General features: G+C 44.7%; 2 protein-coding genes across 6 annotated transcripts; both read left to right on the top strand.

Moving 5' to 3' along the window:
• Nucleotides 1–635: 635 nt before the first annotated feature.
• Nucleotides 636–10444, top strand: LOC129327160 (zinc finger protein OZF-like). Of its 4 annotated transcripts, none has more exons than XM_054975637.1 (3): nt 636–754; nt 2296–2425; nt 5443–10444. In XM_054975637.1, exons 1-3 carry the CDS (start codon nt 752–754, stop codon nt 6759–6761), a joined length of 1452 nt encoding a protein of 483 aa, XP_054831612.1. In that variant the 5' UTR covers nt 636–751; the 3' UTR covers nt 6762–10444. The 4 variants fall into 4 exon arrangements, with proteins under 4 accessions (XP_054831612.1, XP_054831611.1, XP_054831613.1 ...); XM_054975636.1 differs by having other exon boundaries at nt 5440–10444; XM_054975638.1 differs by lacking the exon at nt 636–754 and adding an exon at nt 4451–4568 and having other exon boundaries at nt 2336–2425.
• Nucleotides 10445–16931: 6487 nt separating this feature from the next.
• Nucleotides 16932–25356, top strand: LOC129327150 (zinc finger protein with KRAB and SCAN domains 7-like). 2 transcript variants are annotated; one of them, XM_054975622.1, is made up of 6 exons: nt 16932–16995; nt 18911–19786; nt 20916–21054; nt 22498–22665; nt 22982–23092; nt 24286–25356. In XM_054975622.1, exons 2-6 carry the CDS (start codon nt 19031–19033, stop codon nt 24834–24836), a joined length of 1725 nt encoding a protein of 574 aa, XP_054831597.1. In that variant the 5' UTR covers nt 16932–16995; nt 18911–19030; the 3' UTR covers nt 24837–25356. The 2 variants fall into 2 exon arrangements, with proteins under 2 accessions (XP_054831597.1, XP_054831596.1); XM_054975621.1 differs by having other exon boundaries at nt 22982–23146.

The raw sequence follows: 25356 nt of genomic DNA, 5'->3' as shown, positions 1-25356 counted from the left end.
TGGTCTGATGCCTGTCATTTTTGGCACTGGCCTAGGTTGCCAGCTCCGAGTTGGGAAGTCCCTGGAGATTTGAGGGTGGAACCTAGGGAAGGTAGTGGAAGAGGCTTCAGCAGGGTTATAATTTTATTAGAGTCTAGCCTCCAAAGCTGCCATTCCCTTCAGGCGAACTGATCTCTGTTGTCTGGTCCAGTCCAGACAGTCTGGAGGCCAGTTGTAATCGTGGGAGAATTTCAGGCCCCACCTGGAGGCTGGCAACCCATCTTGAAGCCAGTGGACAATTTTCAAGCTCCTAACTCTATATTCTGATGTGTTATGCCAGGTTTTGCCAACCTCAGGTAGGGGCTGGAGATCTCTTGGAATTACAACTGATCTCCAGACTGGAGAAAAAGGATCCTTTGGAGGGTGAACTCTGTGATCTTTTCCCTCCCCCCAACTTACCCTTCCCACTGGCTTCACACCTAAATCCCCAAGAATTTCCCAACCCAGAGCTGACAGCCCTTACGACGCAGATTTTGTTCTTGTTTTGCGAACTACAACTCCCAGAAGTCCTTGCAAGACCCAAAGAGGCTCACGCACGATTTTCCAGGCATTGACATATCAAGACGACTGAATATTTTTCCTAGAGAGGGCAGGAGAGCTCAGATTCGTAGGCTGAAATTCTCTCTATTGTGCTGGAGATCTGAAGGGATTAAACTGGGGCTCTCCTTTTCACTGTTTGGGAGACGACTTTAGCATTTGCACGTCTGTAGGAATGGTGAGTTTAACAGTTCCTAAAGAGATCTGGGGCAAGAATGGGCGGAGGGATGAGAGAAGAAAAAAATAACATACGATGTGTCGGGCTTCATGCTTTACCAATGGCGCAGAGAGATTTGTCAGCATTTGGGGACCTGGTAAGAAAAATACACAAAAACTTAATGCAGACCCTCAAATCCCAGAACCCTAGCCTATAAATGAAATGCATTCGAGTTTTGCATATTGTTATGCAAATTGTAATTAACAAATGTGAATGTGATGCTTTGCTTCTAGTGAATATATAACGGAACGATTTAGTATTTTATCCTTGTCTTTACAACTATTATATCTTTGATATAATATTTAACCGAGTAATCGTGGTTCACAATCGTTATTTTTGTTGGTGTGCCAAGTTTCTCTTGTGGGGGAGAGTGTAAACTCAATGGGTTTGGTCCTTTGTTTGAGTTTGGGGGAAAGATTATTTTGCCCTGAGATGTTTCTGAAGGGAAAGAACTTTTGGAAGAGAAAAGGGAGATGAAACCCCCAAAACACCACCACTGACAGCCCACCCAGCTGCAACAAAGAGGGAGTGGGAGAGACAAGCAGGAGGCCTCAGAGAGACAGCTTTGGATCTCACTTGAAGTTGTGTGGTGCAGGTTGGAGTTGTGTAAATGTGCGACTGAAACACTAACTCTTTCCTTCCCTGTTTCTGATGAGATCTGACTGACAGGATTAAACAGGGACTCTTCTTTTCAGTGGGTAGACAGAGAGTTTGGCTTTTTTATGTCTGTGGGAAAGATTTCCTAAAGAGATCTTGGGTGAGAACAGGTGGAGAGATGAGAGAGAGAAAAAATGCCTGTAATGAATTAAGGAAAAGTTTTCTGGGTTGCTTGTTCCTTAAACATCCTTGAATTAGTTTCATACAGGCAGTTTGAGTTTATTCCTGTTACTAAATAATAAGAATAATTCCCCCTTTAGTCCTTTAAACTCGAAATCCAGCATCCCTCATAATATAGTTTGTCACTCTTAAGATCCTAATTATTGTTTTCCATTTCAAGAGTTCACTTTGTAAATCCTAAAACTTTTGAGATTCTGAAGCTTCCTTGTGGTTCATGCACAAATGTCTAAAACATCCAAATATAAGCTTGTTTGCACTTGGTATTTCACATACAGCATCACTCACCCCACTCACTCCCCTATGGGATCAAGATCTGGTCCAAAGAGGCCTTCGGTTTGTCAGGAAAAAATAAGAACAAAAGAATGGAGTTAACCTAACTAATATTTGCTGGAAAGGAAGCATGCTTCAGAGTAGCGCAGAACTCGCCTTTAGGCAAAGACATTTAAATCAGGAGCTTTGCATGAAAGTGTCGCCTCCCTGTATTTAAAAAGTGAAGCATAAAAGACAATATTTGCAGGGTGTGAAAAAAAATACATTTAATTTTTAGTGCTCTTCGTTGGTCCATTCTGTTTTCTTCAAACTACTAGCCTGTGGAATTTGTGTCTTCTGTAAATGCTCAGGGATAGAAAAGTCACAATCAATTGAGAAATGTTTTCCTCTTTCAGGGGCCATCGATATCCTTTGAGGAGGTGGCCGTGTTCTTCACAGAGGAGGAATGGGCTCTGCTGGATCCAGGCCAAAGAGCTCTCTACTGGGAAGTCATGCAGGAAAATTACGAGACTGTGGCCTCTCTGGGTAATAATCTTTGCTCTTTTATCATGAATAAGGAAGAGAAGGGAGGAGGGAACATCTTCCCAGGCCCCTCTTTGATTTCTGGTCAGGCTTTCATCTATCACAGAGGAAGTAACGTAACTTCTCCATCTCCAGATATTTCCATGACTCAAAATGAACACACTAAAAAAGCTAAATAAACTTATGCTCTAAGGAGAAATCTGTCAATGGAGAAGAGATGGGCCACAGCCTAAGTGAACGTGTACTATTAGATTCTTTTTAAGGTGTTACGTTAGGTGAAGTACAATTAACATCTGAAAATTATTTGCATGATCTTAGTTGTGAACTCTTTATATACAAATATCCCACAAAATGAAGTCTTAGAGCTTTTACAGGACATTATTGACAACAGAGAGCATTCTTCAAACCAACCTACTTCTTTGTTATGTCGAATTGCTGAATTTTGCCTGAAAAAAACTTTGTTTTCAATTTCAGAATCATTTTTTCTGGCATATCTCTCACCCAGCAGAGATTTGTAAATTTGCTCCTGAATTGGCCAACCTATTTATGGACAGATTTAAAAAATAATTATATTTTGGGCAATAGTGATAACATCTATAAAATATAAGAGATTCCTAGATGACTTCTTTAAGATTTGAGACAGATCAGAAGAACTAATTCAGTTTGGTCAGTTCATTAATATCATATACACAACTATCAAGTTTGATATGTCTTGTGTTGTGTCTAAGGCTACTTTTCTAGATGTAGTTATTAAAAAGGAGAGCAATAAAATTAATACTGATATTTACAGGAAACCTACAGATGCTAATTCTTTTTTGTTTGGAGACAGCTTTTACTCTTACTATCTTAAATAGAATTTGCCATACTCCCAAATGTTGTTTAGAAGAAATTTCACATCTAACTTTCACAGGCAGGCATATTAATGTAAAATTTGTAAGAGAGGCATTATTCCTTCAGAATTTTAAAATAGGCCTTTTTAAAGCAAAAAATACACCAACGGCATCCCTATTAACTCCTCGCAACAGGGATAAGAATGGTGATCTCTGTAAAATATGACCACACATATGCCAGTATCAGAGGAATAATTGAAAACCATTGGCATGTTCTGTCTGGTATTCCTAGGTGTAAACCACACCCCAAAACACCAAGAACTTCAAAGATTTGCTGGTTAGAAGTAAATTGAAAAAATCAACAACAGGTAAAGTTCCAACAATCAGTAAGGAGAGTCCAAAAGGAAATTTTCCACACGGAAGGTGTTCACTTTGTTGCCTATGTTTGAAAACTAAATGCATTGGTGGGTTAATGTATATAGAATGTACCACAAGATCTGTAAAAAAAACCTGATCTGTGAACACACAAATTGTATTAGATTACAGAGAATGCAGACTCTGCTGGCCAGGGACTTTGTGGCCTTGAAACAGTCTGATAAGCAGCTGAAGTTTTGGATTATTGAGGGTATGCAAGCATTTGATCTTCAGCTACATTGACTTCTGAAGAAGACAGAGGCATTCTGGAACTATACATTGAATACTCTGGCACCCCAGGGGTTAAATGAAGAACTGGACTGACTGTGTCCTGTTTGAAAGGACAACTTAGCTATTAGAATAGGCTGTATGTATTCTGAGGACTCTTTCTTGCCAATTGGAGGTTCGGGATGATGCAACTTCTGTGCAGTTCTGGCTGTCATCTTCTGACACATTGCATCATCTCCCCCCTCCCCACTACATACAGTGCAAAGCAGAGTTACACCTATCTAAGCCCATTGATTTCAATGGGCTTAGACTGGAGTAACTCTGTTGAGGATTGCACTGTTTATGTATGTATGTATAGAACAGAAATGGATCTGATGCATTTTGATTTCTGTGTGCGGCTCTACCCACTAGTTGGACAATATTTTTCATGACCTGACACATAAAGGTAAAATTTTCAGTTTTGGTTTATAATTTTTTTCACATTTTGTTTACAAATTTTAAATTGACTGTTTATTTCATTGGCAGTAATTGACAGTATATATTTATTAATTTTCAGAAATGTGGACCATCAGCAACTATTATTTGAAAATTTATTTCTCATGGTACCTGTTAATTAGAGCAACAAAGTGGGATTCCCTCATTCCATGAATACATTTCTCTTGTACTGTGTTGGTGTGAGTAACTTAAACATACTACACTATTTTAAAGTTATGTCTTAGTTTTATAAGTGACTCACACAATAACTAATCTAAAAAAATTCTCTTTTACAGGTTATATCTTGATCAGGCATGTTGTAATTTCAATTAATATATGGTATGGTGTGTAATATAAAAAACGTTTTAACCACTGAGGAAGGTCTTGCGACCAAAACACTTTTGGTTTGGGTATACATGTATTTTAATCCATAAACAATTGTACCTATTCATACAAAAGATTCCTGTAAAATGTTACATCCCCATTTGAATAGGAGCCAGTTTGGTGTAGTAAAGAGTGGTGGGACTCTAATCTGGAGAACTGGGTTTGATTCCCCACTCCTCTGCTTGACCTTGGGTCAGTCACAGCTGGGTGACCTTGGGTCAGTCACAGCTTCCTGGAGCTCTCTCAGATCCACCCACCTCACAGGCTGATTGTTGTGGGGATAATAATGACATACATTGTAAACCGCTCTGAGTATATAAATTGAATGTTATTATTATTATTTTAAAGAAAATTTTATACTAGGGGATATATGCATCCAAAATTGTTGTATTTTTGATACATAGTTTTAAAAGTTTTATATCAATTAAAGAATCTGGGATTTAATTTTTGTTTTTAGATTTTTTTGGCTATGTATTTTGTTATTTCCCCACAATAGTTTTTTCTTGCTTTAACATTTATGGTTTCCAGAGTATCATATGAGTTGGATACAAGCCCTGTCTACCCTCCAACACACACATTGGCCTAGTTCTCCTCACAGAAAGTGCCGTTTGCTAATGACTCTCTCTGCTCCATAGTACTTGTTCTCTGTGTGGGGCTCTTACTTGATTTCTATCTATTTTTTTCCAGCAGGAGATGAGTGGATGATGGAGAATGAGAGGGATCCAGAAGTGGTGTCTGCAGAAAGGGATGAGGATCTAGAGGCAGAAGAGGAAGCTAAGAAACTAGAAGGAGCCAAGAGGCAGTGGAGAAGGATATCAGAAGCCGAGCAGCAGAAAAGGATGGAATTGGTTGCTTGTCAGGACAGGAACCTGCATGAGATCCCAATACAAGACAAAACACAGAAGGGAAGGAGCAGGAATAAGAGTCTTGTGAACGGGAAAGATTTCTGCTGTAGAGCCAGTGATAAGAAAAATCAAAAAATCCAAAGAGGCGAGAAACCGTATGTATGTATGGAGTGTGGAAAAACCTTCAGTCATAGTAAAAGCCTTACCAAACATAAAAGAATTCACACAGGGGAAAAACCCTATCAGTGCTTAGAATGTGGGAAGAGCTTCTGTTGGAGAGACAGTCTTAATTCACATCGACACATTCACACTGGGGCTAAGCCATTTAAATGCTTTCATTGCAGCAAGAGCTTTTCTGATAAATCAAGACTTAATACACATAATAGGATTCATACTGGGGAAAAGCCGTACAAATGCACCGTTTGTAACAAGAACTTTATTGCAAGTAGCAGCCTTATTTCACATCAAAGAATTCACACAGGGGAAAAACCATATGCATGCTCTGATTGTAACAAGAGGTTTTCTGATAAAACAAGTCTTACTCATCATAATAGGGTTCACACTGGGGAGAAGCCATACCAATGCTTGGAGTGTGAAAAGAGCTTTAGTCGGAGAAGCAACCTTACTTCACATCAACGAGTTCACACTGGGGAGAAGCCATTTAAATGCTTGGAGTGTGGAAAGAGCTTCTCTTGGAGTGGCCAACTAACTGTACATCAGTGGATTCACACAGGGGAGAAGCCATATAAATGTTCGGAATGTGGAAAGAGCTTTTCTTGGAATGACCAGCTAACTGCGCATCAAAGGATTCACACAGGGGAGAAGCCATATAAATGCTTAGAGTGTGGAAAGAGCTTCTCTTGGAATGGCCAACTCACTGTGCATCAAAGGATTCACACGGGGGAGAAGCCATATAAATGTATGGAGTGTGGAAAGAGCTTCATTCGGCGAGATCACCTTAGTTCACATGAACGAATTCACACTGGGGAAAAGCCATTTAAATGCCCTGAATGTACCAAGAGCTTTTCTGCCAAATCAAGCCTTAATAAACATATGGGGATTCACACAAGTAAGAAGATATATAAATTCTTAGAGTGTGGAAAGAGCTTTCCTAGTCAGTCAAGCCTTATTAAACATCAGAGGCTTCACACAGGAGAGAAGTGATAAAGACACTTAGAGTGTAGAAAAAGCTTTCTTGGTCAGTCAAGACTTTTTAAACATTGAGAATCACAGAGGGGAGAAACCATATATATGTTTGGAGTGTGGAAAGATCTGTAGTAGAGATTGGCTTACTTCACAACAAAGAATTCACAGAGTGGAGAAGCCATTTAAAAGCTCAGATTGTAGCAAGAGCTTTATGATAAAACAAGCCTTATTAAACATAAGAGTCACACTGGGGGAAGACATATAAATGCACAGTAGGGGTATGCAAAAACTAAACAAATGAGCTGGGAAAACACCTGGAAATTACTGTTTCATTTTGTTAAAATAGCTTCCAGAAGAATGAACCAAATCCAGGAAACCAAGTTATAATGGCACACTTCCACCCAAAAGTTTGAGTGGTTCAGTTCATTCCTTGCAGCAGCAGCACCACCACAAGACACTGGGCACGCATGGCAGTATCGTTTTCTTTAACAGCATTCACCGATCCGATTCCAAGGGGAGAGAGACCTTACATTATTAATTATTAATTAACTCTGTGGGCGGGAAAGAGGAATGAGCACAATGCACACAAGTGCATCTTTTCCTCCTGTTGCTACCCAGGCAATGGCACTGTCTCCCTGCGAATTGGTTCCTTGCAAGGGGAGATCCCTCTCTGACTATCAGCTTTGGAAACTTTTGGAAGGAGGAATGTACAGACTTCAATCGTGAGCTGCCATCTGGGAGTAAGCACTATTAAATAACATGGGACCCACATCTGAGTAGACCTGCAAGAATGTACCTTGGGTTGTTTCACAGCACTCCCTAGGCACTGATCTGTCTCCCCTTCCCCCTCAAAATCAAGGCACTTGGATTGTCACTGTGAGGAAAAGTGCTGTGGGGTGTGTGAGCGTGCAAATGGTCTGTTCAATCAATCCAACTTGATAAAAGCCCTGGAAGACTTCAATCATAGGCTGCAATTCTAAAGACACTTCATTGGGAGTAAGCACAAGGAAACATGGTACCAAAGGTAATCATTTATTGACACTATAGAAAAAGTGTGAACATAAAGCAGGATTCTTTTTAATGCCACTACCTTCACCCAACTATCACTTAGCCAGCCAGTTTCTCATCATGGTGAGCGCTGGCCAACACTCACCTTCAGGGTGCGTTGTGTGCGTAGTGTAACGGGAAAAACTAGGTGGGTTGATGGTTTAGAGGGAGGATTGTGTTCTGTACGATTTTGGTGCCATTAAGTGCAAAAACAGCTGCCCCAAAGAGCCTTGAATCCTGCATTGCAAAGAATGGGGCCAAAACTCACAATAACAAAAAAAAAAACCCCAAATGGATTAGATCCAAGTTGGCAATGACCCAGCTGGGGAAAAAAAAAAACAGTAACAGTGCTTAGTTTGGATCCCCCAGATCCGCAACTGAAACAGTTTTTTTCAGTGCACGCCTCTAATGCACAGTTTGTAGAGACAACTTCAGTGGAAGTAACAGCATCAAAGAATTCACATGGTAGAGAAAACATACAGGCTCTGAGTGTAACAACAGGTTTTCTGATAAAATATAGGAGTGTTCACACACGGGAGAAACCATACAAATACTTGGTGTGGATCAGAACCAGACACCTTAACTCCCATCTCTTGCTTCACAGAAGTGAGAAAGCACACCAGTGTTTAGAATGTGGGAAGAGCTTCATTCAGAGAGAGAGTGTTAGGTCATATTGACATTGGTGAGAAGACATATAAATGCTCGACTGTGTAGCAAGAGGTTTTCTAATTAACCAAGCCTTAATAAACACACGGATCCATGCAAGTAAAAAAGGCCTAGTGAGTGAAAAGGGCTTTTTTCAGAATACCCACCAAATTACACATCGAAGTGTTCACCTAGGGGAGAAGCCACATAAATACTTGCAATGCAAGAAGACCTTTATCCGGAGGGACTGTTTCTTTACACAAAAGCATTCACACAAGAAAAGCTATAGGGAAGCTAAAATTGTAGTAAGCGTTTTCTCAGAAATTGACACTACATCTGAGGGTTCTCCCAGAGAAACTATATACATGTCTTCAATGTGGAAAAGGCACCTGTTGGAATGCAAGCCTCAGTCAACATAAAGAAAAGCAAGCAAAAACACTTCCCATTGTCCAATCTAAGTTTTGCATTCTGATTAAATCACTAAATTTTCTATCCTCAAAATCTTGTAAACCGTGTGGAATAGGGCTGGGAAGTAAGATGTAGTACCACACTCTTACCGTTTTTTATTTGAATAATAAACAGTGCAATCCTAAGGGGAGTTACCCCTGTCTAAGCCCATTGAAGTCAATGGGCTCACACTAGAGTAACTCTCTTTAGGATTGCACTGAAGATCTGTTTTCTTTCGGTGTATTGGAATTGGCAGGTTTCTAATTCTTGTAATAACACTAGTATCAGGAAAGCCGTATATCTGCTGAATTGGAATTCTGGGTTGGCTTTTCTTTTCTGCATTGATAAATTGTAATGTAAAGTTGGGGAGAGTTTCTTCTGGCTTTTGCAGATCTTAAGGAGGTGTTTTTATTCTTGTGGCAAGCTGCTTTGTGAGATGTTTCAACTAAGAAAATGGGCCATGCATATTTCTGAAATTTATTTTCTTTAAGTAAAGAGTCCCATTATTCCAGCGATGTCATGTTATATTTATTTTTCTTGTACAATTGCATGCTTTTCCTGTATAATAGCTGATTGCTATTCAGAAACAGAAGATTACTCTGAGCCCAACCAGAAACTGCACAGATCTACATATGGCAGATTCTGTTGGTAACATGAGTTTATTAAATAATAGGTTTTGGAATCAACTCTCACACCCTTCCCTGTTCCTTCTTCCTCTGGGAAGTCAGAAAAAAATCTATGGCTATCCCAATCCTCTGTCTGGCAACAACAACCCTTCCACTTGTTCCCGGGGGTACCAAAAACTAACTAAATAACTGCCGGCTGCCACCAATTGCTCTGAAAATATTTCCTGCTAAACGGAGTCCTACATCTCACGTTCTGCAGCTGTGTTGCTATTCAGGGGCCGACTATGCCCCAGCAGCACCGGAGACCACTCTGCCAGAGCCTGCAAGCAATTCCTTGCTGTCTGCCTCAGCGATCACCACTAGGCCCCTGCCAGGCAGGACGCAAACCTGGGCCCATACCCCTTAGGATCACCTCCCACGCTGCAGGAACGGTGGTGGTGAAATGCCCAGGCAGAAGTGGCACAAAGCAGGCAAAGTGTGAGTCTGGTTGGCATACCTCTTCCCTGCAGACTCCCAACACAGCACTGAGTGTGATACTTCCGCACAGGATCCTGGTCAGACCACAGTGTAGCCTCCTAGCTCCACAGATCAGCAAATGCAGCTGAGCCGGTTCACTCCTCAGCCTATTTAGGCTGAGGCTTGAGAGCAGTGTGTTGGTGGCTCAATTGTTCCACTAGCTGCAAGCGTTGTACGCCAGGCACCAGCGAGTCTGTGCCTCTGAGGCCAGCCAAGTGAATGAATGGCTCTTGAGGAGTTCAGCTGATCAGGCACAGGACAGACAGCGTCTTCTTTACACGGGCACCCATTTGAGTCTCCCAGTGGGGAGGGGAGATCAGATGCTCAACATTGGTAAATTCCCAGTAGGCTAGCAATGTTTCCATTTCATTTATTTTATTAATCTACACCCTTGTCCTGTAATCTGTATTTTATCTAGAATGTTGCCAGTAGAATAAAAGTGTATTAGTTAAAAGAAAATGGTTGCCTTGATTCCTTCCTATGTGCCTTGCTGTGGCTTATATAATGAAATCAGCTCCCTTTGGATGCACCTCCTAGCAACCAAATTGATGCAGGGGGGGCAGCGATCAGGAGGTGGTGGAAGGAACGGCTCTGAAACTCTCTTAAGAGGGGGTTGAAGAGCACTGAGGGATTCCTGCTGGCCCAAGTGGGTTCCCTCTCCCAAATGGCTTCCACCCTAGCTTCTGGGCTGGGCCTTGACTGCTTGGCTATTTGCCAGAGCATGGCACAAGAGTGGCATGTTGGGCACTGGAGCAGAAGTGTCACAGGGGTTTCTTGACATTGTCCCTTCTGCTGTGGACAAGTTGGGGCTCCTAGGTAAAAGCTTAGTCCATACATAAAGGTTGGTTTCTTAAATGATGTTGAAACAGAGGTAGTGTGATGTAAAGCTCCACTGGGGTGCTCTCTACCCCAGCCATCCACCTGACAGACTTAACCCAACAGGCTTCTGAATGAAACAAGAACAACAGAAGCTTTTATTTACTCCCAGGGATTACAGGAATAAGGGGTTCTGAAAAGAAGACAGAAATTATTTATAGGTGTAACACAGTTTTACTTGGGCCATTCATTAATAAAGCTACAGTTAATAAGTTAGGAGCACAGAGAGCAGTTAGCACCCAAGTTTTCCCCAGAGATTAGTTGCCAAGACACCAAAGACTGCTAGCAAAGGATTTCTTTCAGCTCCCTCTTCTGGAGAGACAGTTCTCACCACACCTTTACAGTTGTTACCTGTTCTCACTCAGGATTTATATTCATAAAAAGGGCTGGAAGCGATTATGTCCTGAGTTTAAATAACCTCTGTCTTTCCTACTTTCCCTTCCCTTCCAGAGTTCTCCTGCAGTGGTGTGACCGAAAATCCTAATATGGCACAAGTGCGCCACCCAGAGTATCTTGGGCCATTGGGGCTTACACTAGGTGGCTATTTTCTTGCTCTCTGTTTCTTGATCTTTGACACCACTAGCACCAATACATTCTGGTATCTTAAGTGATGATATTTTGCTCACCTGTTCATTCCATTCCCTTCCCTTCAGAGTTGTCATCTTCCCTGTTGCCTCTTCCAGAGACTCCTGAATTTATTAAAAATGTACAGGTCTTGAAGGAGTTTCCTCCTCCCCCTACAGCCAGATCTCAGTAACAAGGTGTACCTAGGTAGACTTTTAAAGAAATGCACTAAACACAGTCCCTTCATTAGAAGGTCCAGACAGGCATCATACGTAGTACCTTGGGTTTTTTTTAAAGAAAATTTGCACCCAACGGTCTCTGACATCTGCAACATTTCCCTAACTCCTTTGTACAATTGCTGCAGTCTACACGCTACTGGCTTTCGTATCCTGCCTTAGTTTCTCATACATATCATTTGGCTCTCAACAAATACACCCCCATCTTTGAACTATATCTTCACTTCTCTGTAGTTGGACATTCTTGCCATTCTTTGATGCTTTTGCACCTGGGCCTCAACACATAATATCTATTGATACAGGTTAGACTAGGAGTGTTGAACTCATTTGTTATGCATGCCAGATCTGACATAATTGTCACTTTGTCCAACAAGATCATACATGCCATAAAATTTAATGCCAGGTACCAGCAATATAAACTTTATAAAGGACACAGGCAAACCCAATTAATGATATTATTCTTTACTCGAAATACAAACATGCTTAAAACAAGCATGTTTGTACTTTATACAATAATGCAAACATGCTTATAGTATTTCCTTTATTTAACGTCTTTGATGACTGACACCTCTTGCTCTGAACTATCAAAATCTGGCGTTAAAGTCTGTGCTGTAGCAATTTTGAGTTCTTACATTGTTCAGGTATGTCTTTGTAAGCATGTACTTTTTATTTATAGACATTCATTACAGAAAAGAGCTGTTCAAACACATACATTGTCCCAAACATAAACAGATTTTTAGGGGAAAAAAGCTGTAGGTTAGGGGTAATTTGGACCTCCAAATTGATAAAATTTGCTAATGCCAACGTCAGAAAGCTTATCCTCGAGCACAGGATCACACTGCAGATCAATTACTTCCATCTGGAGCTCCTCTGGAATCTCAGGGACGTCCACAGAAAATGGATTACAGAAAATTCCAAAAATCTGTATAGGTTTCTGAAGGCAGAAAATCTTTCTTGGAATTCAGTTTTGACTTGTACTTTACTGTGGATGTATGATCACTAGACAGACATTTCATCCTGGGAAAGCACTCCAAGAAAGGCAGCCTTCCCTTTCTTATCCATATATACCTGTATATCACTTTGTAGTTCATAGAAGCATTTCATGACAGCTCCACAACTTAACCACAGAAAGCTGAGGGAGGGGGCTTGTGGCTTCTACAAGTAAGAACGAATAGCTTGGGGCACCAAGGAGACTCAGATACCTGCTGGATTGTGTCTGAATTGTGTGGGTCATTGCAGGTGTGGGGTAGCTGAGGCAGCAGCAGGGAGGAGGCTGCTTATGCCACACTGGGTGTGTGAGTCTGTGATGTGGTTCCCATCACTGAAAAGAGTGCATTGCTCAATGGCTCTAGCCTCTTGAAGCAGCAACCTTCATGAGCAAGAGCAGGTCGGGAAGACAGTTTGCAGCTGCCACAGATGTTCTTCTGGAGACAGTGAAGGAGGCCTGGGGATTATGGGTCTGCCTGCTTGTGAGCTCAGCATGACTGCCTGCTCCCTCAAGATGCACAGAGAGGATCGGTGCTTGCTATCCTCTGCAGGCACGACACAGGCGTTGGGGGGCATCCTTGCTCCCTCAGAGTTCAGCAATGGAACAGGCTGCTTCATCTTAGTGGGGTCTTTTCAACAAGGCTGAAAAAGTTGCCCTGCAAAGATGCTGTGGGGGCAGCCTGGGGTCTACCCTCACCATTCTGCTGCCTCTCAGGGCCAAGCTACACATGACGAATGACACTTGAATGGCAAGTGTATTTCTCCCTGTTCACTTGCCCTCCACTCAATCCACTTGCCATTCAAGTGTCATTCGTCATGTGTAGCTTGGCCCTCAGGCAGTTCTCAGTGCCTGTGGGTTTCCTGTGAGTTACCTCAAGCAGGCTTTGGGGTGTGTGTGTGTGGGGGGGGGAGGTTCCAAACAAAATGATGTGGGCAGGGGTGAGTGACATTTTTAATGCATACGGGACCTGAAGGCAAGCCCAGCCACACTACAACTTCATGAGGAAGGGTGTCTTCAGGACCTTGCCCCAGAATTTGTTGCTTTGCCCTGCAAATAACCCTGTGGAGGCAAGCAGGGGGAACATGGACAGAAAAGGGTTTATGATCCAGCCTCTGCAGAGAACCCTTGCCCTTGGGGCCATCCCCATCATTTTTACCCAAGGATGCCCAGATAAGCCCCTGCCCCTCCCGACCTCTGGCGCCAGCTCCTAGAATTCTGCCTAGGGCAGCCGCTGATAGGAAGGGGACCCATGAGAGACACCAGTGACCTTCAGTAGTATCCAATATCTGCCAAATGGATAGCTGCTGGCGGGAGAAATGCACGTGGCTCTTTGCAGCAGTTTTACCCTTTCAACCTTCACAACTCCCTTCCCGCAATGCAGCCAGCTGCCCCTTTCCCAACAAGCATTGGGTGGCAAGCGGTCTGTAGCGAATTCTCTGCCCAAAGCAGGCCTGGGTGCTTTCTGGGGAGCAGGCCTCGAGTCTCTGCCACAGATCTATTGCAGGGCCTTGGGGCAGAAGCCCCTCCAAGCTCTTGCGGGGTTCAAAAAGCAAACCAGAGAAGGGCAAAGCGCATTTTCTCTTGGCCTCTCTCCACCAAATGGTTGAGAATCACAGGAGAGAAACTCTGGCTTTCCCAGGCAAGCAGCTCTCTAAGAAAAAGTGCGGTCTAAGCTAGAGTTCCCAGTTGCCTGGAGTGGCAGGTAATCTCCCTGGGATTTCCCCATTGCCTGCCAAATGGAAGTGATCAGCAGAAGATGGCATAAGCTGGTTTCTTCCACACAGCGCATAGTGCTGGTTGGGGAGACCATGTGCTGCGCCGGCTCAGAGGCCCCCATCTTTGTCCCGATCACTGGCTCACCTGTTCCTGCCTTTCAAAATCTGCACGCTGGGGGCAGGGAAAAGATTCAGCCACTCCATAGACTCTTCTCCCTCCAGTGCCCAGAACTAAACTGCCCCCCACTGCTAGTTCCCCTGCTCAGATGGGATGGTCCTCCCTGCAGAAGGGGTGGAGTTTTCAGCACTCAAGCACAGCAGTATTTTTAGAAGCCACCAGTCTTAGTTAAGGTCTCCAGGCAACGTGACTAATTACCCACGCAGCCGCTCCCTGCATCGTCTGGAGACCCAGAAAGTTTCTGCCCCCTCCCCACATTTGCCTGAAGGTTCACCCTTCTGTTTGTGAATGTGCTGAGGATAAAAAGCACAAAATTCTGGACAAGACAGAAAAGTTCCTCTGTAAAATTCAGAAAGTAAACTGTGACAGGATCTTGTTTTCTGCCCTCCTCTCCTCAGAAGGCTAATGTTTTCTCAGACCCAAAGGTAGTTCCTAAGGAAAATTGCTGGGCAGGTTGTGGGATTAAAGGTTTCACACCTGAAGGTCAGAGTGGCCGGGACCAGATAAAATGTCCGATTTTCTATTCACTTTCTGTTAGAGAAGGGTATTATGGCAGCAGAACCCAGATGAATTTCAAAACCTGGTTTCGGATGCCAGGCAAGATGCTCACTAGCTTTTGCTTCGGGATCAAATCCAGCCTGATTCCACATCCCTCGAAGTTGCAAAAAGCTTGAGTGCTGGAGGAAAATTGCTGGGTGTTTTTATCACACAGATAGAAGTTCAGATCAGATCTTTCCTGGAGCTGCTAGAGTTCCTGTCACTTTAGTAATAATATCAGTTTGATCTGCATCTCTTCAGTAGGTGATTCCCCTCTACATGCCTTGAAAAACTTTGCCCATTTGTATATATTTAGCCTCTGTTAAAGGGATAAAATATTTTTCTCCTGGCCAGTTGGCAACCCTACTCCTTCCTTGACCAGGTATTCGTTCTCTAGCAAGAAAATCTTTATTTTTCTGGCCAAACTAGACATGGCACCATCATTGTATCCACCATGGAGACATAACCATCTTTTAAAAATGATTTTAAAATTCCCCAAGTGCATTTTAACTGTTTTGAGGATAATTATGAGCTATCCTCATGTATATGTTCCCTTGAGGTCATGTCAGAGGGTAGCATTCAATATGCTAGATAATATATTCCAAAAAGTGAGAGTTGGTCCTGAAAAGGCTGTAGGGGGGATGTGGAAAAGATCATAGAAGATTGTGTCAGTTGGGGAAGTCCTGAGAGCTCTGAATGCCGTTCTCCAACGGCAGTTGGAGAAAAATGACAGTTGGAGAGACAGCTGAGTTTTTACTGAGGGTGGGCGAGGAAAACATTACCTAAACCTTTTGAAAATATTTCATTTACTATCACAATGCATGTGCCATTTTCCCTGTATCAGTGGCTCCTGCGTTGTGAAAAGGTCTACTGGAGGCTATTAGGAAGGTCCCCATGCACCCATCATTTCATAAAATGTGAAAAACAGAATTATGCAGGAAGGATTCTTATAGAGAGAGCAGAGCTGGTGAGAATGGGGGTAATGAATGCACTCAGGAGGTGATTTTTGTTAGGGATAAAGACTTTCCTACCCTCATTGTCTTGAAAAATATAACCGGTGCATCCATTTCTCCCACCTGGAGCAGTAATACTCAGTGGCTTAGGAGCCACAGGTGGCTCTTTGACATGTCACTCGTGGGTCCTCTGAGCACCATTTCTCAATGTGGCATCTGCCAAGTGTTTCAGAAAAATGAAGAAAGCCATTGCCTGGTGGGATTGTAGTTGGTAGACGGTTCCTAACCTAAAACAGCGGTTGATGCTTCTGCAGTGGGAAGCCTGAACACACACCTTGGCTTTCTTGTTCTCTTCCACTGCAGATTCACAAGGACTAGCTAAGGTTTGGTATTGGTGGGAAAAGAAAAACAATCCTACATGCGTAGAGGTACTCTCAATGGTTCATAATTACATTTAATGTATGTCAAGATGGATGGCCGTGTTAGTCTGTTTGTAACAGTAGAAAAGCGCAAGAATCCAGTAGCACCTAGAAGACTAACAAAATCTGTGGTAGGGTGTGAGCTTCCGTGAGTCACAGCGCAGCCCTTGTTTGGGGTGTGTGATCTAATAACATTTCGTTCTCCTCTTTCATGGATGAAATTCCTCTCGCTGCTCTGGATGATCAGCCAGCCATCTGCCGAACGAAGGGGAGCAATAGGTCAAGCCATTAATGCTCCTCCCCGCTGGGCGCGCTAAACTCTCTTCCGCCTCCTCTTTGCTTTTCCAGGCACAGACCTCGGCGCGACAAGGGTTAATCTGAGCGAGTCCCGCCGTCGCTGCCTAGAGCGGCTGCCTGGAAAAGAGCCACTTCCTGCCTCGCCTTTGATGGGAAAGTTGCCTTTGAATCGCACAAGCGCCAGAGCAAGGCCGGGTGGCTCCTGTGGGTAAGTGGGGAGCAGGAGGGGTGCGGGGCAGGGAGGGCCCAGGGAGCTTAGAAAGCGAGGAAGAGAGAGGTGCTGATCCACACGTTACGTGACTCCAGACTCGGATCTACTACTGTACCTCTCCCGCAGCTATTATTAGGAGAGCCAGCAGCGGAATCTCTCATGTTCAAACGCAGGGGATGCTTAAATACCACGTTGCCGGAAGCTGTTACCTTCATGTGCTTCTTGTGGGAGATGGCTCGTTGATCACAGTTGGAAAGAGGTACCGGCCTATATGGACCGGAGGTAGCACGGATCTTGTTTCTAGTTAGTTTCGAAAGGGGCTATGGCTACCTTTCTTGTGACACTTTAAGCACAACCTCTTGACCTCCCATGTATCCCCACATATATGGCAACTTCCCTCCACGTTTTATTTACTTACTTACTTTTCAGTTCACCTTTTTAAACTGAGAATCAACATGGATTATAGGATATAAAACAGTACAATCAGACAGCATATTTACAATTTATTTAGTTTAACATGAGATTAGATGTGTAGGAAAATGAAACTGTGGGTTACTATCTTATTCCATTATAAATGCCCCTTCCTGAACTGTTTCATTTTCCTACACATCTAATCTCATGATAAACTAAACAGAACTTTCTGTTTCAGAGGCAGAATAACCTAAATAAATCAGTAGAGTAAACAACAGGGGAGGATGGTTGTCTCTGGCAACCTGCCTGCAAGCTTCTTGGAAGCATTTATTAGCAATGGAATTCTGGGCTTTATTAGCAATCACATTCTGAGCCCAGAATTCGATTGCTAATAAATGCTTGGTTCCACAAGACTCATCTTGTATTTTTTATCAAAACCCTGCTTGTTTTTTTCTTGTCCATATATTTTATTTCTTCTGATTCCTTCATCTTTCTGACTGCTCTTCCAACAATAAATACATAACGTTTCTAAAACATGGTGTGATTTTTTTAAAAAAAGTATAATATATGAAGACATATATGAGGACTGCAGTGTGACTGCATGTAAGAAATGAATTCTTTTTTCTCTAGGCTCCATATCAGAAACCCTGTTAATGTATTTCAAACATTATTTTGCTTTCTTACATTAACTGATTTCTAAGAAATCTTGTGATGAATAAACAAAATTTAAACAGCATCTATTATGTGACCACTTGGGAGACAAGTCATGAGACAGAGTTCAGCACTTTGAAATTTCACTGTGAGAGTTAGGAGCATGCTCAAATTTATTCCACTGAAATTAGTGGGCGTTGAAAAAGTATATAACATCGTCATGCGCAAAATGTGTAAATTAGCCCTGAGAGGTTCCACTCTTTCCTGATGAAGCCAGTGCAGCAAATATACATACATATACATGTATGTATAAAAGGGGGTCTGGAAACAGCTTATAAGTCCCTAGTTTGAATTTTGCTGAAGCTGTGAGGTCCCCAGGTGACTTTGGGGGAAAGCTGCACTCTCTCAGCCTCATCTCACCCATCTGCAGTGGGGGGAGGGGATATAGTAGTGGCCTGCCTTAGACCATTATAGTTCACAAGATATTGTGTGTGAAGTGCTTTGAATAGTCAAACATTCATAAATAGCATTAATTACATGAACTCAAGTGCTTAATCCACCTCTGATGAATATTCCCCCACCCCGGATCTCTCCTTGTTTCTTTGCTTGTAGTTATGCCACAAAGAAGGGTGAGGTTGTTGGAAAGTGAAACAATAGTTAGGGTAGATCTTTTTGGTTTGGGGTGTTTCAAGGAGGATTAAGGGAAGTTTGAGGGCAGGGCAGGCTACAGTAGAGTCTCAGACTTGTGGTAGTCGAGTCTCCAAATATTTCAGAAGCCCGCTCTTCCTCCTTGGATCCTTCAGCTATATCTGGCTCATTAATCTTCTCAATTTCTGGACAATGGTTTCAGGCAGGGAGAAGCGTGTTTTGCTAGGAAGAAGCCCCAGCAAAACTCGTCCTGAGCTGCATCACAGTGAAGCGGGTACCGGCATTGAAAGTGTGTTCAGTAGTGCCAGGCGAGCTGAGGAAAATGGCAACGGGGCATGGAGATGCATCTGCACAGCGTGTCAGCTTGGACTGTGTACAAGAGCAGCGTGCAAAGAGGCCCAGAGTGGACCCAGATGGAACAGGTCATCTTGTTGCCCAAGCTGAGAGCATGAGGGGATTCAGGGAAGGGATTGTCCCAGAACATGTGAAACAAGAACCAGAAGAAGGGCTGCAGCAGCAGTGGGAAGCCCAGTGGCAGCCGTTCCTGAAGGTAGGGGAGACCATCAGCTCAGGAGAGGGACACCTGGAACTGCAGGAACAAGCAGGCTGTTCTCAGTCCTCCCTTAATGCAAGTCAACAGCTTAAGGGACGTGAAGGCCCCCAGCTCCTTTTGGGCTCCACCAAGACACTTCAACAGCAGGGAGACACCACGTTAGTCATGGACAAGATGGGCCGCAAGACGGTGAAGGATGAGTTCCCAGATGAGGTGGTACATGAGGAAGTGATCCGAGGCGAGGATGCTGCTGGCTGGGATGCAGAGCGCCAAAGATTCCGGCAGTTCTGCTACTATGAGGCCATGGGACCCAGGTTGGTCTCCCACAGGCTCTGGACTCTTTGCCGTCAGTGGCTGCAGCCTGAGAGACGCACCAAGGAGCAGATCCTGGAGCTGGTGATCCTGGAGCAGTTTCTGGCTATCCTTCCCCAAGAAATGCAGAGCTGGGTGAAGCAGCATCAGCCAGACAGCTGTCCGCGGGCGGTGGCCCTAGCAGAGGGTTTTCTGCTGATCCAGAAGCAAGAGGTGAGACCGTGTGGTGGTTAATTGTATATGGAATAGTGTTTTTATGTTTATTTATAATGTTTTTATTGTTTTTAAACTGTATGTTATTAACTGTAGGTCGTCACACCGCCCTGAGCCCGACTGACGGGGAGGGCGGTCTAGAAATGCAATAAATAAATAAATAATGGTGTGAAAGAGCAAGCAGATTTTGCCCCACTCGGTACAGAGAAAGAAGATAGCTGCAGCCTATCAGGAAAGGTTGCTTACTGAGTCACTTCCTGCCTACGATCAATCCTTCCTTCCGTGTACCCCCTCCCACAAACCTGAGGAATAGCCGTGGCTTAGAAGCAGAGCACCAGCATTGCATGTTGAAGGTCCAGTCCCTGGCAGTGCCAAATAACAGAGGTTATGATGGCCCCAAATCCTGTCTGGCTACCAATACGAGCCACTGTTTGTTGTAGGAATTAGCTCGATGCAAGTATTAGGAGGGTACAGAAGGCAAGGCTGGATCAGGCCCTTGCCTGTGGCATCTGGGGCAGAGCGACCCCTGTCCTTGGCCAATATGTATCTCCCAAATAGTGTTGGGGTGGGTGGGTGCAATGGTAAAAGGAAGGATTTGGGGTGAAGCAATTAGCTGGGGATGATTCATGTGTGTTAGCCCCACCCTTCCAAACTCTCCTCAGAAGCCATTTCTCCCTGTTGGGTTTATTTCTGGGCTTGGAGCTTGGCTGTTTAAGATAATGGGAGAAAAATAGCAGGGAGATGTTAGGGGAGGAATGGGAGAGTTGGGGTAGGGTTAGGAACAAGAACATTGAACATCCCTCCGAGATCAGACCAGTGCAGCAATCTATATTTTTGCTGACCAGCCAGAAGTCCCACAACAAAGGCTCAGGGAACACCCCTGCTTGTTGTTGCCTCTGCAAGTAACTGATACCCTGTCAAAGGTGAATTGCCTCCAAACTTGGGGTTTCCTTTTTGAGATGGGGACAACCAGAACTGGGGAGGAGGAGGAGGAATTAAGTCCCCTCTCCTCTCTCCCTTGCCAGCGTTCTATGGGTGTGCAGCCCTCACGTTTGCTCCTTTGCACCTAATTCCAGTCTTGTTTGTTATTCTTCTGTCCTAAATGGAGATCTCTTGTTGTTTGCTTCAGGTTCCAGGGCTGTTCCAGGAGAAGGCAGCCAATTTCCCCAAGGCAGAAAAGCCTCTGTTAGACTCCTGCCAGTGGCTGGGGCTCAAGAAAGAGATCAAGCAGGAGGACGACAGCAATCCCGTCATGCCAGTGTTGTGTGGTAAGGCCAGTGTTGTGTTTGCATGTGTCCCGATGCGGACTGGGACCGGCGTATCTGCGGGACTGCCTCTCCCCATATGAACCCCAGGGGACTCTTTGCTCTAATGGTACACATTTGTTAAAGGTCCCTGGTCCCAGGGAGGCCCATCAGGCATGGAACAGGGCCAGGGCTTTCTCGGTCCCGGCCCCCACCTGGTGGAACGCTCTGCCTAGTGAGACCAGGGCCCGGCAGGACTTGTTATCTTTCTGCTGGGCCTGTAAGACCGAGCTGTTCTGCCAGGTGTATGGTTGGTGTTAGGCGGAGCCCCCCTGTCCAGTTGAGCATGAGTTGTGCCCTCCCCACTAGCGACATCCTCCATCTGTTGAATATTCCCTGTTAATGCTCTGGGGATGGCTAAAGGGTGGTGCCCCTGTGTATGTGTATAGTGTATTTTATTGTGCCGCTCTGCATATACATATGTATTTTTAATCTTTGAAACCATAGATGTTTTATAATTTTAAATTGTATGAATTGTCAAATGTACTTTAAACTGTGTGTAAATTGTAATCCGCCCTGAGCCTGCTGGTGTGGGGAGGGTGGAATATAAATCTAATAAATTAAATTAAATTACTCATGCCATGGAGGTGGCAGAGCAGACAGTACCTTTGCAGGCTGCCAGTGGGAGGGTCACATCCTAAGACATAAAAGGCAAACTATGTTGCCAATGACTCACTTCTTATCCACATGCAGGCGCAGTACGCAGGGATAAGAAGCGAGTTGGGGGCAAAATCGTTTGCCTTTCCTCCACCTTCTCAGAGCCTCCAGAGGCCTGCAAAGCTCTGGCCCAGTGACAGGAAGGCCTAGTGCTGGGCCTTCCCACTGCCTCAGGGCTTTTGGAGGCCTGGGAAGCCCCGGCCCAGTGACGAGAAGATCTGGTGCTGCAGTTCCAAGCCTTTCTGCTGCCTTGGGGCTTCCAAGGAGCCCATTGCTGTGGAGGAACCCATTGTCCTGGCGGCCTGAGGAGCTCCAGTGTTGTGGAGCAGCCCTCTGCCGTGGAGCTGCGGGAAGGCTCAGCACGGCGGCGATGCCCTCCCAAGGTCCCACAGCAGCCGGAGGACGGGGCTCCCTGCTGTCTCTACAGGACCCTCCGAAGGCCTCACTGCTAGAGCACAATCCGAGCGGCAGCCGAGGGGCCAGATGAGGAGGAAGCCCCCCCCAATCGCTTCTCCAATCCCCCCCCTCAATTGCTGCTGTGGGGAGATGCGCAGAATGAGGAAGCCCTGCTAGGGCCCATTGTATTTTCCCAAACAATGGACCTTATTGCTAGTTTTTTAAGAAGCCCCAAACCGGCGCAGCAGGAAAAAGAAACATTCTGGTCCTACTTTCTTTTTCAAGTGAAATTCTTGTGAGACTAATACAAATAGTTTTTTCCCTCTTGCATTCTCTTTTTGTCCACCCCAAAAGGTGGTCCGACCGTGAGTGAGATCAAAGAGGAGACTTTAAGCCCAGAAGACTCTCCTATGAAAGCACCTGCGAGAGCAGCAGAAAGAGGTCAGCAAAATATTGGCTTTCCAGGCAAGTCCGCATTCGTTGTACTTCCAAAAGAAGAATCAGGAACAATCTCTAAACCAGGTAGGCAGAATATGGAAAATGTAGGTTATAGTTTATATGATGTCTTACAGAGAATCAACCATAACAATTTTCAAGAGAAACTGTGAGCCCCCGTGTCACCCTCTTCCGTGCAAAGGGAGGCTGCAACCCCTCCCTGTCACAGGCAGAGAAGAGGGCCATGTTTCGGAATGCTACCCTGAGCAGAAACCCCCCCCCCTCAAACTGGCCCAATGGGAGAAAGCTTGAGCCCATTCTGATGTTACTTTTTTTTAAAAAATAAGAGGTGCTTCTGGGACCAGCACAGGCATTTTTCCTCTTGGGTTTTCTTCCTCCAAAGGTGGCGGGACCATGAGTAAGATCAAAGAGGAGAATCTAAGCCCAGGAAACTCCCTCATGGAAGCGCCTGAGACAGCTGAAGGACCATCCCAGCAGACTATTTCCTCTTCAAGTGAGTTTGTGTTAGTCAGACTTCCTGAAGAACTAGGAAAAATCTCTAAACCAGGTAGGTAATCCATCTCCTCTCTAGGGTTTATTTTATTCATTATTTATTTTATTTAGAACATCTAGGGCTTCCTCCTATCTCCTGCTCTGTTTCCAGGCATCATCACCAGCACTGCCTTCTTGCCTGGTCTGGCTCCTGAGCACAGGCTCAATAACAAGCACCAACCTGTTATGGGATGTGCCACAGGAGGGTGGGTCTGTTGCCAGAGTCACTCCTGACTCCTCCTCCCATTCCGTCATTCTGTAGTGCTGGCTATAGGAAGCTGCAGCTTGGGGTTTAAGGGTCCTGGCCCTGTTGCTGCCTAGACAACTGATCAGTGGCTTGGCAGAGCTCAGCCTGACGGTGGCTGGACTCAGTCATTTCCTTATCCTGGGGCTCCATGCCATCCCTGGATCAGCCTGCCATCTGGCAGATAAGTCTGAGACAGGTTTAGGGACCAGACAAAAATGAAATAGCTTTATGTAGCAATCTGGGTCAAACCAAAATGGTCCTGTCTCCCCGCTCAATGTCATCGCTGTACAGAGATTGGGACAGACTGGGAAGCCAACCCAGCCGTCCCTATCCCCCACTATGCTCCTTCATGAAGGAAGGAATCCCTGGACCCAGTGGTGGCCGTCATGCAGCATGCTGAGATATGGTCACCATGCAGCTGGCTCAGCAGCAACCACCACACAAATAGCTTAAGCTGGGCCCTAGAGCAGCTTGCCTGATGGCCTCCTGCTGGACTTTGGGCCTTAGCACATGCCAGATTGTGAGGGTCCTTGACACTGGCCCCAGAAGAGACAATTAGGGAGCAAATGGGAGCACATGCATTTGTCTGTTCTTAGACTTCATTCTTTTCCTTTAAAGAGCTCTGCCCCTTCCCCCTTCTGCCCTGAACTGCCTTCCCTAACCCCTGCATGCTGCTCCCTCTCTTCATTCCATTTGTTTGCATACTTTGGTTCAGTTGGGGATTAGGCTTGATGGTTAAGCCAAAGGGGATCCTCCGAAGAAGAGGGATTTGGAGACAGGTGGCACCAACAAGCTGTTTTGCAGAGGTGTAAAAAGCAGGGGGTGAATACAGCCAAGTCCTTCAAAGGAGGACTTTCGTGGACAGAAATATCTTTGTAGAATTTATCATGTGACTCTCCTACCTGCAGGGACTGATTTCTGTTCAGATTCTCTCTCCTCTGCAATTGACAAGAGGGCAGCTGAGAGGGTGGAAGAGAAACAGGGAAGATCAGGAGGACTGAAAGTGAGTGGGCTGGTGCCGGGAAGAGAGGAAGAGACCAGAGGGGCCTCTAGACAAGTGCTCACAGAGGAAAGAGAAGAGGTCTGGACTGGCTATGGGAAAACCTTCCGCTGTAAATCTTTCCTTACGCCAAATGTAGAAACTCCTGCCACCAGCAAGATCTACCAGGGCAAACACTGTGACTCGAGATCCATTCTTGATCATCAGAAGATACACACAGGAGAAAAGCTGTATGAATGCATATATTGCGGGAAAACCTTCAGTCAGCGCATTCACTTTGACAACCATGAGAAGATCCACACAGGAGTGAAGAAGATCCCCATAAGTGAGAATCTATACATATGCTCGACGTGTGGGAAGAGCTTTGCTCACTATTCAACCTTGGTGGCCCATAAAAGGAGCCATGGGATAGAAGAGCCCGATCCTGCAAGTGCTAGAGAAGCTTCAATGACGGATTGAGCAGGATTTACCTTCCCAAGCGTTGGTCGAGCCTGAGGAAACATAAAACAACCCATACAGGAGAGGGGCCGATTGGCAGGGAACTCATTGCACAGCCATTGGGGCAAGTCCTTGGAGGACTCTCTGCAGCCTGTAGATGTTTGAGCCCAAAGACAACAGAGATCATAAACTTACTTCCAAATTACATATTCTTGAACTGAAATTTCCATGCTAGCCATTTAGTCTGTAACTAGACACGATCCCTTCACTCTGTTTTTCTACATAATGTTTTTGCCAACCTGTTTGCATTCCAGTGTTCCCCCCCCCATCGTTTTTTTAGGCCTGGCTTTTGGCAAGTTTTTGAAACTTAAACCACAGTTGCAGTACCAGCCAGTGTGTATCAATCAAGCACTGCTGGAATTTCCTGGAGTTACTGTCCCTTTTATGGTTTCCTCTATATTTGGTCAGACATACTGTGTATGTTGTATATAGTTTTGTGTGTGTGTGTGTGTGTGCCTGTGTGTAGTTTTGTTTTGGTTTC

This window comes from Eublepharis macularius, chromosome 4, assembly GCF_028583425.1.
Source record: "Eublepharis macularius isolate TG4126 chromosome 4, MPM_Emac_v1.0, whole genome shotgun sequence".
Taxonomy (NCBI): Eukaryota; Metazoa; Chordata; class Lepidosauria; order Squamata; family Eublepharidae; genus Eublepharis; species Eublepharis macularius.
Note: the sequence above shows the minus strand (reverse complement) of the source record. Positions and strands in the feature narration are given on the sequence as shown.

What these genes read in the sequence shown, in the direction of transcription:
- LOC129327160 (XM_054975636.1), top strand. An exon ending in CGAGACTGTGGCCTCTCTGG is followed by an intron (nt 2,426 to 5,439) that starts GTAATAATCTTT and finishes ATTTTTTTCCAG; the next exon opens with CAGGAGATGAGTGGATGATG.
- LOC129327150 (XM_054975621.1), top strand. Translation starts at nt 19,031, where the DNA reads ATGGCAACGGGGCATGGAGATGCATCTGCACAGCGTGTCAGCTTGGAC. An exon ending in TGCTGATCCAGAAGCAAGAG is followed by an intron (nt 19,787 to 20,915) that starts GTGAGACCGTGT and finishes TGTTTGCTTCAG; the next exon opens with GTTCCAGGGCTGTTCCAGGA. An exon ending in CGTCATGCCAGTGTTGTGTG is followed by an intron (nt 21,055 to 22,497) that starts GTAAGGCCAGTG and finishes CCACCCCAAAAG; the next exon opens with GTGGTCCGACCGTGAGTGAG.